This window comes from Vicia villosa, linkage group LG1 (assembly GCF_029867415.1).
Source record: "Vicia villosa cultivar HV-30 ecotype Madison, WI linkage group LG1, Vvil1.0, whole genome shotgun sequence".
Taxonomy (NCBI): Eukaryota; Viridiplantae; Streptophyta; class Magnoliopsida; order Fabales; family Fabaceae; genus Vicia; species Vicia villosa.
In genome coordinates this window covers 218,069,823-218,088,138 of record NC_081180.1, presented here as the reverse complement: position 1 = coordinate 218,088,138, position 18,316 = coordinate 218,069,823, and the positions used below count along the sequence as shown (strand labels likewise).

The window sequence follows — 18,316 nt, the reverse complement described above, 5'->3', positions numbered from 1 at the left end:
ATAATATAGAAAATAAGTAAAAAAATTATATGTTGTGATATAGCCTATAGGGGAAGTGATATTTACGTTTACAAGTCAACCTTAAGGTAACCAACGTACTACTCACGTATACCGAGATTTTCGCCGGAAACAAAATTTGACTCATCCAATCTCCTTCTGGCTACGTTAGAAACTGAATTTTAAATTCTATATATAGTTGTATCTAATGTTACTTTTCTTCATATCCTCTTTTCACAAAATATTATCTTTTATATCTAGCCAACCAAAGAACCAACATGAAGTTTCTTATTGCTTTTTGTATCATGATCTTGGCATGTGCTTACACAGCCATGTCTCGCACACTCTATGAATCATCTGTTGTCGAAAAACATCAGCAATGGATGATGAAACACGGACGCACATACACAGATAGTGTCGAAATGGAAAAACGCTTACAAATATTTAAAGAGAATTTGGATTACATAGAAAAATTTAACAATGCTGGTAACAAGAGTTACAAGCTTGGTCTAAATCCGTATTCTGATTTGACTAGTGAAGAGTTTATTGCTTCATATACTGGAATTAAGATTCCAAATCAACTTTCTTCCTCCAAGTTGGGGTCAAGTGCAATACTGTTCGATGTTAATGATGATGTTCCTACAAATTTTGATTGGAGAGAACAAGGAGCTGTCACTGATGTTAAGAACCAAGGCAGTTGTGGTAAGTTACATAAAAATTGTTTTTCATATTAAGGAACTAATCTTCATCTTCTGATATTATTAAATATATGTTGCAGGATGTTGTTGGGCATTTTCAGCTGTGGCTGCTGTAGAAGGTATTACGAAAATCAAAACTGGTAACTTGATCTCACTATCGGAGCAACAATTGCTTGACTGTGATCAACAAAGCCATGGGTGTGGTGGGGGTTATATGGATAATGCCTTCCAATCTATAATACAAACCAATGGTATCGCTAGTGAAGCTGATTATCCATATCAAGAAGTTCAACAAACCTGCCAAATAAATGATCAGATGACAACCGCAGCTAAAATAACTAGTTTTGTAGATGTACCAGCTAATGATGAACAACAACTATTACAAGCTGTAACACAACAACCAATATCAGTTGGGATCGATGTTGGTAGTGAATTTCAGTCATACAAGGAAGGGGTGTATTCAGGAACATGTGGAACGCCCTTCAACCATGCAGTTACAGCGGTTGGTTATGGAGTAACGGAAGATGGAATAAAGTATTGGTTGATTAAGAATCAATGGGGTAAAGATTGGGGTGAAGGAGGGTACATGAGGGTGTTGAGGGAAAATGGTGACCCTAGAGGTCAATGTGGCATTGCTGCACATGCTTCTTATCCCAGTATATAGTATTACTTTCAAATGAATTTCACATTGTCAGTTCTTGTTGTGTTGCTATAAGTAGTTATAAGTGTTCTATTTTGTCCAAGTTTTCCTTTTTCTGAAGCTCTTGGCTTCTTCGTGTTTGTGCTTCTATTGTAATGAATATAAGCTTATATGAATCAATCAAAGAAATATATTAATTATTATTAGGGGTGGCAATAAAATCCATTAAGAGAATATCCATCCAATCCATCCTATAATTTATCCATCCAATCCATCCATTAAACAAAAAAAAAATTTAATGGATTGGTTTAATCCATCCATGAAACTACATGGATGGATTCAATCCATCCATCTCATTTTATAAATCCAATGGATTTTAGTTTATTATTTATTAAATTAATTTTTTACTAAAAAAAATCTAAAATTAAACCATTTCTAAACATTTTTTTGACGGTATGTCTTAATATTTTTTATTCTCACAATATTCACCCCATTGATTTTATTTCATGTAACGTAATATGAAAAAAATTAATATTTGTTTGTGATATAAACATGAAAATATATATAAAATCAAATAGTGTGGACAAAATATAATATGTATAGATCAGGACATAAGACATCAATAACTTGTTTCTTTATCAACAATTTTACTATTTTAGATACTTCATACTTGTATACTACAGTACCTATGTGTGTTTAATTTAATATGTAGAGAGTGGTTTGTTGTCTATATTTAATTTAATATTAACGTTAAAATTGCTTAATCGGTACGCATGCATTGAAATTATTTAATTTAATATTCACGTTAAAATAGGTTGATTAGTGTGCATTAAATTTTAAATTTTTTCAGATAGAATTAGTTAATGGAGAAGTTAATTGGTTAGAATTAAAAAGTTAATCAAAAAGTTAAGTTATTCAAGATGTTACTAGTTGATTAGAATTAAATAGAGATAAAAAATTTTAATTAAAAGAATTTTAAAAAAGTTTCATAAAATAATTGTTTTTGTAAAATTAATCAAAAATTAAAAAAAATAAAATATTTAAGTTAATTTTTATGGATGGATGGACATCCATCCATTAGAAATACTTTAATAGATGGATTGGATGGATTATATCTCTTAGCGGATGGATTGGATTGGATTTTTCAAAAGAAAGTTTAGTGGATTGTTAATGGATTAATGGATTATTTTGATCCATCCATTAACAATCCAATCCAAATTCATCCAATCCATCCATTTTGCCACCCCTAATTATTATAATGTATTAGTGTTTGAATATATACATTTTATTAGTATGTAATACATTTTATACTGACATGCACAAAGTTCGATAGGTAATAATAACCCAAATCACTAACTATATATTGTTTTGTTGTGTATTCTTAAAATACAACAACACTCGGGCATATCTTTGTTCATTATCAACAAAATCAAAATTTTCAAACGTGGAATCATAATGGACGTAACCCATCTCAGGTGCGTTTTCTGTCCGAATGATGAGACTGTTTTGCATCTGTTTGGTACATGTTCTTTTGCGGATAATATTTGGAGAAAAGTCTATGATTGGATCGGTACCCTTAGGGAATTAAGATTGGAGGAGTTCAAGTTTATCTTTTTTAACTGTGAGAAAGTTTTGAACAAGATGAAGCGAAGAGTGGTGTATGTTATTTGGTTAATTTGGGTTTGGAGTATTTGGTTAATGAGGAACAATGTTATTTTTAACGATGTCAATCCGAGATTTGATGAATGTATGTCGACCATAATGTATAGGTCTTGGATTTGGCTTTCCTCTAGTTGTAAAAATGATGCTTGTAGTAATTTCTATACTTGGAACACCCTTCCTCTTCTCTGCTTCGAGAAGTAAGAGTTGTGTCTGTGTTTGTTTTGTCGGGCGGAGCACCCTTTTGCTCCCTTTAATAGATTCCTTGCCTATTCAAAAAAATTCACAAAAATAAGGAAACTATTTATTGTTACACCCATCTCGGACTCTATATTTTGATGGGACGAAATAAATAGACGAATTCATTTGAACTCAATTAAAAAGAAATTAAGGAAAGAGGATGGCATTAATAAACTTGAACGACGGAAGGTAAATAAGTTAAATGGAAGATTGCAGTAAGAAAGGCTCCAATACAACCTAAATATGTTGTATACATTAAATACATGATGGTTATAAGGATTGATTGGTATTACCTATACCAACAAGATGCATCTTCTTTTCGGTAGCCCGTTCTGTAAGAACTCCACAGTTAAGCGTGCTTGACTTGGAGCAATTCTGAGATGGGTGGCCTTCTGGGAAGTTTCTCAAAAAGCGTGGAAGTAAGGTCAAAGCATGCTGAAAAGATCTGTGTTGGTTTGTGGGGTCAATCGGTAATCCTGAAAGCAGTCTGGGCGTTACAAAACCAATCAACACAAGACACGTGAAAAATGATATTAAAATTAAAACAAAAAAAAAAACAAAAGAAGAAAAAACTAGTTAGACGCATCTAACGGCCTGGAATTAATCTAGAGAATATTTCCAATCTTTCTCAATCACGTAAAATTCAATGAGAAAAGGGTATAAACATGGATCATGAGTCCAATCATGCATGCAGGGAAGAAAAACCAACATCATTCAACTAAAATTTGGAAAATACGAAGGTTCAAACCTTCAAACTATTTAAGATCGATCTAACCATTCACCACAATAAATAATACTTTTTATGACGAAGATTTCATGTTAGCTATTGAAAACCGAGGTAAATTGACAGGGAACTCACAATATGTTTTTTTTTAAAATATCTTGTACATCGGTTTTGTCGAAAATTGACATAAAATGTTGCTCAGTATTTGAGTTTTTATTCCTAACTCCTGAAATATTAAGTTTTATTTAGAACAAAAAAGGCACCTATATTTAACAAATTATCTAATCCCTCAGTTTTATACTAAAACTGAGGTTAAAAAAATTGATGACACCTAGCAAATGCAGTTTATTTTGTATTTGTAAATCAAATCATCTAATTCTTTGGTTTCTCAAATAACCGAGGGAATATATAATCATATTTTACTATAAAATCACTTCTTAATAGATTTCTACCATAAACCTAACTTATATGTAGCCGCTTCGCTCCAAACTCATACGCGTCAATCTTTTGGATGCATTGAAAGACAAAAAAAAAACTCCAATGTTCTTTCTTGAACAAAACATTTTTTCTACCGTTCTAATATATCCTACATGTTGATGTTGTTGTTTTGGAATAACCTTCATATGTTCTTATTCAAAGGGTATACAACAAAATCTGCTCAAGATACTACCAACAAAATATGCTATGTATGCACGCTTTGGCTATCTAGCGTAATTCCCCATGTCTGTGGATATTCTACGCGTGAAATGATGTGTGAAATGTATGTCTGCCAATAAAAATTGGACTTTCAGGGTAAATATGCCCCGCCTTAGCCTTCCTTGTTCCAGTCTGTTGGGTCTCTGAAGGAATTTGTCTTGAAAGGAAGTTTGGAAATACCTACGCCATAATATGACTTGAGATCGCTTGTCCCAATATTTTGGACCTCGAAACAGTCTGCCCCTGATTAACTGGTGCTTAAGTTGTTTATCGAGTCTTTAAGTAGTATACACTAGATCATAAGAGTAAATAAATGATTTTCCCTTGATCAACAAAGTCTCTAGGTGATCTACCGATGATCATTAGGATCTTGAATTAGTTTTCCCCTGATCAGACCATTGGATGATCGAGCTCCTGACTGATCATTCATTGTTGGAACTTTCTTGATGCTAGACCTTTATTCGCAGATAGAATCGTTCATTCAAAATGATAATTCTAATGCAATGCTCATGCAAGTTTTGAAATCATTATTTAAATGATGTGGTGATGTACAATGAATGGACCACCGATCAAAACACAGTGTTGATTTAGATATTCAAAGTGTGTAAGATGATGCGAGAATGTGATACCAAGACAAATGAATAACAAATCTCTAGGAGTTTGTTTAATAGATCCTCGTTGTAACACCCTTCTAAACCCCCGCGGAAAAAATATAATAATAATCAGAGTAAACATGAAATACAAGGATGTCACAATTTCTTTAACATAAAATACCATAGTCATTTGTCATGCCACATGAGGAACCATTTAATATAAACAAAATTCATGTTCAACACAGCGGATTATAACTCATAACATTGCATATTCATCATCCATGCAAGTTACTATAATACAATTATAAAACAACAAAGCCAACAGAGTAATTCGTCTCTAAACTAGCGTTCCCCAGTGTTACAATCAGAGCATGACTCGACACGAACTATGGACTAGCCTACGAGCTATCCGTACCCAATCAAGAAGCCGCTACATCCTTAATCTGAAATCATCAAAGTAAGGGTGAGTTTCATTCGAATTAATAAGCATTATGCAGTCATAAGCAATAAAATCTCATAGTAATTATCATCCACTCAATCATACGTATAATCGGAATTATTACAACAAACAAGCATCAATTCAACAATATTGGCCATCGGCCCACAACTCATCAATTTCATCAATGATCAAGTTATATTAACAACATCACCTTAATACATCAATCATGTAAACACACCAAGGCATAACACTGGATCTCATCCAATCATGTTATAACCAATGCATATGATTCAACTGACACTATGCATGTGGTACCAAAATTCGTGAATCATATCACAGGACTTCTCTCTTTGATACTGCCCTCTAGTCGCTCACACCCCACATGGGCACACGACTACTGCCTCATCGCTCACACCCCACATGGGCACACGATGACTTCCCGCTAATCTCCGCACAATGGGAATTAGCCTTCCAATGCAAATGATTTATGAATAATGCACACATGACACATACTTACATCTTCATACATCATCATCATTCCGATGCTTAACATCGCTTATCACCTCTTACCAATAAGGTCACAACAAGTATGTACATGTATAAGCATCATTCAATCATTCACATACATACACCACATCATCACAATAACTTACACATCATAGTAATGTTAATTGCCACCATAACCAACATATTAATATTAACAACATATTAATATTCTCAATCATCAATCATCACCATCATCATACATCGTTACATCTATCATCATTACACACCATGTAATAAATTGATAAAACAACTCAACAACATAATCACAAAACATGTATTCATTTACGACATGTTATAAACCAACATCACCCAATGAATATCATAATCCCATCACCAATACAAAGCATGTATCAATAATCATATATAAATAAGCACATATACACATACTATATTCCAATTCATCAACAATCAAATCGAATTAAAATAAAGTCAGCCACTAACCATTTTATCACTTTATCAAATAAAGCATCTCATTAGCTTCGCAACGCCCAAAACGGCACATAAATCGGATACTCGGATCAAAAGTTATGGGTTTTCAAAGATAAAACATTTTCAGGAAAAATGCTGCAGAACCCGGGTTGTCCCTACGTGGGAACCGGTTCCTGGCTGCTTCAAAGTCTCGTCTCTGGTTTTTACTATGGGGAACCGGGTTGTCCCTACATGGGAACCGGTTCCCAGCTACCCAGAATCCATATTTCTCTGTTTTTACAAGGGGGAACCGGTTCGTCCCACATGGGAACCGGTTCCTACGTACCTGCACAGCAAAAATCACCATTTTGACAGCATTTACCCTATCCCATTTCCCCAATTTCAGGTACATACGAACATACACACAATTATCATTGATTTTCACACAATTACACATTTCAAACAAGTTATTGACATGTATTAACATCATATATCACAAGTATCAACAGAATCATGTCAATTCATACAAGATTATCAAAACCTAACAAAATTCCCAACCCGACACGTACGATTGAACTAGACCACAATCCTAATCAATCATACTACCTACAATCACATAAGGAATACTAACCCGAAGAATCCCCCCTTACCTCAGAGTCGAATCTTCGAAGATCTTCTTCCCCTTTGGCTCTTCTCACTTCACGTGTTCTCCCTTTCTCAGAGTCTGTCTCCTTTTCTCTCCTCTTTTCCCAATTCCTTTATTTTATGAAAAATAAAATAAAATATTATAATGGGCTTGCTTAGTCAACACCCCCTCTTCTGCTAATCACCACTCTAGGCCCAATGCCAATAACTCATCATTTTCCAAATAAATCCAAATAAAATATTAAAATTCCAATTAATTAATTTAATCCAAATTAAATTAATAAACTGAAATTATGGGGTGTTACAACTCTCCCCCACTAAAAGAGTTTTCGTCCTCGAAAACATACTTCAAGTAAAAGTCCCAGATAAGAGTACTTCATTTGACTCTCCCATTCTCCGTTAACACCTTCTTGGTCGAGTCTCAAAATTCATCTGACATAACCAACACAAGCATATCTCATGCATTCAATTCAATTCTTACGTTGCATTTGACCATCCCCAGGTGTACCACTCGCTATAACTCCAACGGTTAACAACAATGAAACTTTGAGGTGCGATCCATACAATACGCTCAACAACTGAATAATACAATTACACAATCCATGGTATGATCGCAACTGATCAACACTGTAGTAATAAATTCCATTTACCCACGTACCAACCTTAGGTACACTCTTCCAATTGAGCGATAAAGTAATACTTACACTTACTCAAAGCAAATTCCCGAGTTACTTCATCTATTAGAAACATTCCCACTATCGGAACAAGCACACATCAGTAGTTATAATTACATAGCTCATCATCCTCAATATACCATTGCTTACAAGATAGCTCAACTGAGTCCCACTCTCCACTAAGAATCAAATCAACTTCGTCCTTCGTAGAGTATAATCCCTCATTATATTTAGAAATTTACATAACACCTTACAACAGTACAAAATTATTATGGCATTACATGGTATCAACTCGTTGTCTTAACTTCTCCGAACACATACTCATTAACTACATTCAACCATAATAGGATATCCATCATCTCGGCAATTATTCAAAAGGGTTCTAATCCTTTGGCACGACATCCTTATGTCTACGAGATTCCAAATCCAACCTATAGATCAACATATATTCTCCATGTAGAACCCCGACATATTAATTCTCACTGCTCACGAGTAGCACTCATAACACCACTTTACATCATACTTTCGCTGTACGACTACGACTACTCGTCTTAAGTCACCGTCCAATGCTTTGCACCCCTTCATAATCACTTCCTCATAAGTTCCCACAATATGGCGAGTGGTCATTCTCACATCTCAGCATTCATCACATCTTATACCATTAAGGTAACAAGCAATCTTATACTATCTTTATAATTCCGCCTATTATCAACAAGAGATTAAGGGTGATCAAGTCCTCAATTTGTCAATAGATAGCCGACAATCATATTTAAGCATAGACCGTTGTTACTACATAATAGCGTCTTTTCCGAGTTTGCACCCAAACTCATTAACATTTCCATAGTCTAATAATTCTCTATGGTGTCCTTCTTCTAGAATATTCTTTCTCAACTCGGTAACACGCGGAACACAACAGCGACCACCAACCTCATTATACCATCCTCTCCGATTCTGAACCCGTCATCTTTACTTTGGTAATCCAAAGTAGACTTATCGATCAACTCAACATCAGCTTTCTGATTTCCTCTAATCTCGTCAGGAATACCATTAGTCAGTTTCAGTATACCCAATCTAACATTATTAGGAGCACCTTCACATACCAAACTTAATTCTCTGAATTGTTCAGTTAAATCCAACTCTTCCACCATCAGCATCGACATTTTTAGAGGCAACCTTGTACCATACAAATAATGTCACTGCAACATCAAAACAAAACCATGGCTGCCAATTCTAAATCATGAGTCAGATAATTACTTTCCTGCGCTTTCAATCGTCCCGACGCATAAGTTACTACTTACTGGTTTTACATCAATACACCATCCAAACCCATCAACGACGCATCACAATATACCACAGATGGTTCCAAAGTCTATTTCACTTTTTTTTCTACTGATTCCCTCATCACTCAAATCCATTAATACTTAAATCATCTTTATCATCTTATTCATCAACGACATATTCTACTCGACTTCGTTCCGAACAATCGCGGTAATAGGCATTCCTATTCAACACTTGTTCGTGCTTATTTAACCGACATCATCATATCTCCTCATAGGACCAGTCTATGGTATTTATAACTCTCCCATAAGGTAGAACATAATTTCACCTATTCGTAGTCTCAAACGACACTCTAATCCGATACTTAGAGCTCAAGATATGAATGTTTCTAATTGTTATCCAAAATACAATACCGACACCATGCAGCGACACCTTAAATGATATTTCCAAAACTCCGCAAATGGTACACTTAATTCCTAAAATTGCTTCTCAACAAGCCTCCTCATTATTCCTTTATTCTGTTCAACTCTGACACTGACATCCCATGTCGCACCAACGAACAATCTAGTTCTAAGGACAAGTGTAACCGTAACTTCACCTCTTTCTAACATCATCCTGACACAATTAAACATGTTACAGCTGCTGCAACCATTTTTATAACAAAGTTCATCTCGTTAGCTTTCCGACGCTTCAAACGGAACTCAAATCGGATGTCCAGAACTCCAGTTATGAATTTTCGAAATTTCATAACAATTCAGCAATCTTCCTGCGATTTGCTTACGGAAATTCTACTCCAAAACTCATTCTTTTCAAATTAATCTCATTATTAACATCATCTTATCACATCTCTTCGCTTCCAAACTTCTTATAACTTAAACAACACATTTCATCGCTGAAGTTCGATTTCTGCAACATCCTGAAACCAAATTCATGTACGCCATCATCAACCTTCTTATCCTTGAGATCGTACTCGTCTCTTCACATTACTCGCTCTTTAAAGAGTTTTCAACAACATCGATAACCTCTACCATCATCTCAATTACTTACTAGTAATCCTACGACAAGGTCTACGACAATACTTCCTTTAATCACTGCTTCAACAGCGACCTTTCACATAAGGCTACTCACACAACAACATCACAGTCCATCAGTAGCACTTGAAGCATCACAACTTTGAAATTCTATTTTCCAGAAATAACCATCATCTATTCCGAGACACATCCAACTGAAATAACAACCACATTCTTCAGCCCATGTCACCTTTACTTCAGGAAACAATAACTCTACACTCTTGTACTGCTGCTCTGCGCATCACTCTATCATCTTGCATCTGAGACATATCCGAGAAGCATAGCTTCTCCCCCACTAGTTTCAATCCCACTTCTGCAGACAAACAGTTAGAACACACTGAGTACCAACAGTGTTTCACACACATGTCGCGTACCGAAAGGAAATTAACAACAAGACTCTAGTCACAACGACCGACTATGCTCTGATACCACTATTATAACACCCTTCTAAACCCCCGCGGAAAAAATATAATAATAATCAGAGTAAACATGAAATACAAGGATGTCACAATTTCTTTAACATAAAATACCATAGTCATTTGTCATGCCACATGAGGAACCATTTAATATAAACAAAATTCATGTTCAACACAGCGGATTATAACTCATAACATTGCATATTCATCATCCATGCAAGTTACTATAATACAATTATAAAACAACAAAGCCAACAGAGTAATTCGTCTCTAAACTAGCGTTCCCCAGTGTTACAATCAGAGCATGACTCGACACGAACTATGGACTAGCCTACGAGCTATCCGTACCCAATCAAGAAGCCGCTACATCCTTAATCTGAAATCATCAAAGTAAGGGTGAGTTTCATTCGAATTAATAAGCATTATGCAGTCATAAGCAATAAAATCTCATAGTAATTATCATCCACTCAATCATACGTATAATCGGAATTATTACAACAAACAAGCATCAATTCAACAATATTGGCCATCGGCCCACAACTCATCAATTTCATCAATGATCAAGTTATATTAACAACATCACCTTAATACATCAATCATGTAAACACACCAAGGCATAACACTGGATCTCATCCAATCATGTTATAACCAATGCATATGATTCAACTGACACTATGCATGTGGTACCAAAATTCGTGAATCATATCACAGGACTTCTCTCTTTGATACTGCCCTCTAGTCGCTCACACCCCACATGGGCACACGACTACTGCCTCATCGCTCACACCCCACATGGGCACACGATGACTTCCCGCTAATCTCCGCACAATGGGAATTAGCCTTCCAATGCAAATGATTTATGAATAATGCACACATGACACATACTTACATCTTCATACATCATCATCATTCCGATGCTTAACATCGCTTATCACCTCTTACCAATAAGGTCACAACAAGTATGTACATGTATAAGCATCATTCAATCATTCACATACATACACCACATCATCACAATAACTTACACATCATAGTAATGTTAATTGCCACCATAACCAACATATTAATATTAACAACATATTAATATTCTCAATCATCAATCATCACCATCATCATACATCGTTACATCTATCATCATTACACACCATGTAATAAATTGATAAAACAACTCAACAACATAATCACAAAACATGTATTCATTTACGACATGTTATAAACCAACATCACCCAATGAATATCATAATCCCATCACCAATACAAAGCATGTATCAATAATCATATATAAATAAGCACATATACACATACTATATTCCAATTCATCAACAATCAAATCGAATTAAAATAAAGTCAGCCACTAACCATTTTATCACTTTATCAAATAAAGCATCTCATTAGCTTCGCAACGCCCAAAACGGCACATAAATCGGATACTCGGATCAAAAGTTATGGGTTTTCAAAGATAAAACATTTTCAGGAAAAATGCTGCAGAACCCGGGTTGTCCCTACGTGGGAACCGGTTCCTGGCTGCTTCAAAGTCTCGTCTCTGGTTTTTACTATGGGGAACCGGGTTGTCCCTACATGGGAACCGGTTCCCAGCTACCCAGAATCCATATTTCTCTGTTTTTACAAGGGGGAACCGGTTCGTCCCACATGGGAACCGGTTCCTACGTACCTGCACAGCAAAAATCACCATTTTGACAGCATTTACCCTATCCCATTTCCCCAATTTCAGGTACATACGAACATACACACAATTATCATTGATTTTCACACAATTACACATTTCAAACAAGTTATTGACATGTATTAACATCATATATCACAAGTATCAACAGAATCATGTCAATTCATACAAGATTATCAAAACCTAACAAAATTCCCAACCCGACACGTACGATTGAACTAGACCACAATCCTAATCAATCATACTACCTACAATCACATAAGGAATACTAACCCGAAGAATCCCCCCTTACCTCAGAGTCGAATCTTCGAAGATCTTCTTCCCCTTTGGCTCTTCTCACTTCACGTGTTCTCCCTTTCTCAGAGTCTGTCTCCTTTTCTCTCCTCTTTTCCCAATTCCTTTATTTTATGAAAAATAAAATAAAATATTATAATGGGCTTGCTTAGTCAACACCCCCTCTTCTGCTAATCACCACTCTAGGCCCAATGCCAATAACTCATCATTTTCCAAATAAATCCAAATAAAATATTAAAATTCCAATTAATTAATTTAATCCAAATTAAATTAATAAACTGAAATTATGGGGTGTTACAACTCTCCCCCACTAAAAGAGTTTTCGTCCTCGAAAACATACTTCAAGTAAAAGTCCCAGATAAGAGTACTTCATTTGACTCTCCCATTCTCCGTTAACACCTTCTTGGTCGAGTCTCAAAATTCATCTGACATAACCAACACAAGCATATCTCATGCATTCAATTCAATTCTTACGTTGCATTTGACCATCCCCAGGTGTACCACTCGCTATAACTCCAACGGTTAACAACAATGAAACTTTGAGGTGCGATCCATACAATACGCTCAACAACTGAATAATACAATTACACAATCCATGGTATGATCGCAACTGATCAACACTGTAGTAATAAATTCCATTTACCCACGTACCAACCTTAGGTACACTCTTCCAATTGAGCGATAAAGTAATACTTACACTTACTCAAAGCAAATTCCCGAGTTACTTCATCTATTAGAAACATTCCCACTATCGGAACAAGCACACATCAGTAGTTATAATTACATAGCTCATCATCCTCAATATACCATTGCTTACAAGATAGCTCAACTGAGTCCCACTCTCCACTAAGAATCAAATCAACTTCGTCCTTCGTAGAGTATAATCCCTCATTATATTTAGAAATTTACATAACACCTTACAACAGTACAAAATTATTATGGCATTACATGGTATCAACTCGTTGTCTTAACTTCTCCGAACACATACTCATTAACTACATTCAACCATAATAGGATATCCATCATCTCGGCAATTATTCAAAAGGGTTCTAATCCTTTGGCACGACATCCTTATGTCTACGAGATTCCAAATCCAACCTATAGATCAACATATATTCTCCATGTAGAACCCCGACATATTAATTCTCACTGCTCACGAGTAGCACTCATAACACCACTTTACATCATACTTTCGCTGTACGACTACGACTACTCGTCTTAAGTCACCGTCCAATGCTTTGCACCCCTTCATAATCACTTCCTCATAAGTTCCCACAATATGGCGAGTGGTCATTCTCACATCTCAGCATTCATCACATCTTATACCATTAAGGTAACAAGCAATCTTATACTATCTTTATAATTCCGCCTATTATCAACAAGAGATTAAGGGTGATCAAGTCCTCAATTTGTCAATAGATAGCCGACAATCATATTTAAGCATAGACCGTTGTTACTACATAATAGCGTCTTTTCCGAGTTTGCACCCAAACTCATTAACATTTCCATAGTCTAATAATTCTCTATGGTGTCCTTCTTCTAGAATATTCTTTCTCAACTCGGTAACACGCGGAACACAACAGCGACCACCAACCTCATTATACCATCCTCTCCGATTCTGAACCCGTCATCTTTACTTTGGTAATCCAAAGTAGACTTATCGATCAACTCAACATCAGCTTTCTGATTTCCTCTAATCTCGTCAGGAATACCATTAGTCAGTTTCAGTATACCCAATCTAACATTATTAGGAGCACCTTCACATACCAAACTTAATTCTCTGAATTGTTCAGTTAAATCCAACTCTTCCACCATCAGCATCGACATTTTTAGAGGCAACCTTGTACCATACAAATAATGTCACTGCAACATCAAAACAAAACCATGGCTGCCAATTCTAAATCATGAGTCAGATAATTACTTTCCTGCGCTTTCAATCGTCCCGACGCATAAGTTACTACTTACTGGTTTTACATCAATACACCATCCAAACCCATCAACGACGCATCACAATATACCACAGATGGTTCCAAAGTCTATTTCACTTTTTTTTCTACTGATTCCCTCATCACTCAAATCCATTAATACTTAAATCATCTTTATCATCTTATTCATCAACGACATATTCTACTCGACTTCGTTCCGAACAATCGCGGTAATAGGCATTCCTATTCAACACTTGTTCGTGCTTATTTAACCGACATCATCATATCTCCTCATAGGACCAGTCTATGGTATTTATAACTCTCCCATAAGGTAGAACATAATTTCACCTATTCGTAGTCTCAAACGACACTCTAATCCGATACTTAGAGCTCAAGATATGAATGTTTCTAATTGTTATCCAAAATACAATACCGACACCATGCAGCGACACCTTAAATGATATTTCCAAAACTCCGCAAATGGTACACTTAATTCCTAAAATTGCTTCTCAACAAGCCTCCTCATTATTCCTTTATTCTGTTCAACTCTGACACTGACATCCCATGTCGCACCAACGAACAATCTAGTTCTAAGGACAAGTGTAACCGTAACTTCACCTCTTTCTAACATCATCCTGACACAATTAAACATGTTACAGCTGCTGCAACCATTTTTATAACAAAGTTCATCTCGTTAGCTTTCCGACGCTTCAAACGGAACTCAAATCGGATGTCCAGAACTCCAGTTATGAATTTTCGAAATTTCATAACAATTCAGCAATCTTCCTGCGATTTGCTTACGGAAATTCTACTCCAAAACTCATTCTTTTCAAATTAATCTCATTATTAACATCATCTTATCACATCTCTTCGCTTCCAAACTTCTTATAACTTAAACAACACATTTCATCGCTGAAGTTCGATTTCTGCAACATCCTGAAACCAAATTCATGTACGCCATCATCAACCTTCTTATCCTTGAGATCGTACTCGTCTCTTCACATTACTCGCTCTTTAAAGAGTTTTCAACAACATCGATAACCTCTACCATCATCTCAATTACTTACTAGTAATCCTACGACAAGGTCTACGACAATACTTCCTTTAATCACTGCTTCAACAGCGACCTTTCACATAAGGCTACTCACACAACAACATCACAGTCCATCAGTAGCACTTGAAGCATCACAACTTTGAAATTCTATTTTCCAGAAATAACCATCATCTATTCCGAGACACATCCAACTGAAATAACAACCACATTCTTCAGCCCATGTCACCTTTACTTCAGGAAACAATAACTCTACACTCTTGTACTGCTGCTCTGCGCATCACTCTATCATCTTGCATCTGAGACATATCCGAGAAGCATAGCTTCTCCCCCACTAGTTTCAATCCCACTTCTGCAGACAAACAGTTAGAACACACTGAGTACCAACAGTGTTTCACACACATGTCGCGTACCGAAAGGAAATTAACAACAAGACTCTAGTCACAACGACCGACTATGCTCTGATACCACTATTATAACACCCTTCTAAACCCCCGCGGAAAAAATATAATAATAATCAGAGTAAACATGAAATACAAGGATGTCACAATTTCTTTAACATAAAATACCATAGTCATTTGTCATGCCACATGAGGAACCATTTAATATAAACAAAATTCATGTTCAACACAGCGGATTATAACTCATAACATTGCATATTCATCATCCATGCAAGTTACTATAATACAATTATAAAACAACAAAGCCAACAGAGTAATTCGTCTCTAAACTAGCGTTCCCCAGTGTTACAATCAGAGCATGACTCGACACGAACTATGGACTAGCCTACGAGCTATCCGTACCCAATCAAGAAGCCGCTACATCCTTAATCTGAAATCATCAAAGTAAGGGTGAGTTTCATTCGAATTAATAAGCAGTATGCAGTCATAAGCAATAAAATCTCATAGTAATTATCATCCACTCAATCATACGTATAATCGGAATTATTACAACAAACAAGCATCAATTCAACAATATTGGCCATCGGCCCACAACTCATCAATTTCATCAATGATCAAGTTATATTAACAACATCACCTTAATACATCAATCATGTAAACACACCAAGGCATAACACTGGATCTCATCCAATCATGTTATAACCAATGCATATGATTCAACTGACACTATGCATGTGGTACCAAAATTCGTGAATCATATCACAGGACTTCTCTCTTTGATACTGCCCTCTAGTCGCTCACACCCCACATGGGCACACGACTACTGCCTCATCGCTCACACCCCACATGGGCACACGATGACTTCCCGCTAATCTCCGCACAATGGGAATTAGCCTTCCAATGCAAATGATTTATGAATAATGCACACATGACACATACTTACATCTTCATACATCATCATCATTCCGATGCTTAACATCGCTTATCACCTCTTACCAATAAGGTCACAACAAGTATGTACATGTATAAGCATCATTCAATCATTCACATACATACACCACATCATCACAATAACTTACACATCATAGTAATGTTAATTGCCACCATAACCAACATATTAATATTAACAACATATTAATATTCTCAATCATCAATCATCACCATCATCATACATCGTTACATCTATCATCATTACACACCATGTAATAAATTGATAAAACAACTCAACAACATAATCACAAAACATGTATTCATTTACGACATGTTATAAACCAACATCACCCAATGAATATCATAATCCCATCACCAATACAAAGCATGTATCAATAATCATATATAAATAAGCACATATACACATACTATATTCCAATTCATCAACAATCAAATCGAATTAAAATAAAGTCAGCCACTAACCATTTTATCACTTTATCAAATAAAGCATCTCATTAGCTTCGCAACGCCCAAAACGGCACATAAATCGGATACTCGGATCAAAAGTTATGGGTTTTCAAAGATAAAACATTTTCAGGAAAAATGCTGCAGAACCCGGGTTGTCCCTACGTGGGAACCGGTTCCTGGCTGCTTCAAAGTCTCGTCTCTGGTTTTTACTATGGGGAACCGGGTTGTCCCTACATGGGAACCGGTTCCCAGCTACCCAGAATCCATATTTCTCTGTTTTTACAAGGGGGAACCGGTTCGTCCCACATGGGAACCGGTTCCTACGTACCTGCACAGCAAAAATCACCATTTTGACAGCATTTACCCTATCCCATTTCCCCAATTTCAGGTACATACGAACATACACACAATTATCATTGATTTTCACACAATTACACATTTCAAACAAGTTATTGACATGTATTAACATCATATATCACAAGTATCAACAGAATCATGTCAATTCATACAAGATTATCAAAACCTAACAAAATTCCCAACCCGACACGTACGATTGAACTAGACCACAATCCTAATCAATCATACTACCTACAATCACATAAGGAATACTAACCCGAAGAATCCCCCCTTACCTCAGAGTCGAATCTTCGAAGATCTTCTTCCCCTTTGGCTCTTCTCACTTCACGTGTTCTCCCTTTCTCAGAGTCTGTCTCCTTTTCTCTCCTTTTTTCCCAATTCCTTTATTTTATGAAAAATAAAATAAAATATTATAATGGGCTTGCTTAGTCAACACCCCCTCTTCTGCTAATCACCACTCTAGGCCCAATGCCAATAACTCAT

General features: G+C 35.9%; 1 protein-coding gene across 1 annotated transcript; it reads left to right on the top strand.

The window, feature by feature from the left end:
- The first annotated feature begins 240 nt into the window (after positions 1–240).
- LOC131622631 (zingipain-2-like) lies at positions 241–1,539 on the top strand. Its single transcript, XM_058893670.1, has 2 exons — positions 241–699; positions 776–1,539. Exons 1-2 carry the CDS (start codon positions 276–278, stop codon positions 1,357–1,359), a joined length of 1,008 nt encoding a protein of 335 aa, XP_058749653.1. The 5' UTR covers positions 241–275; the 3' UTR covers positions 1,360–1,539.
- Positions 1,540–18,316: the final 16,777 nt, after the last annotated feature.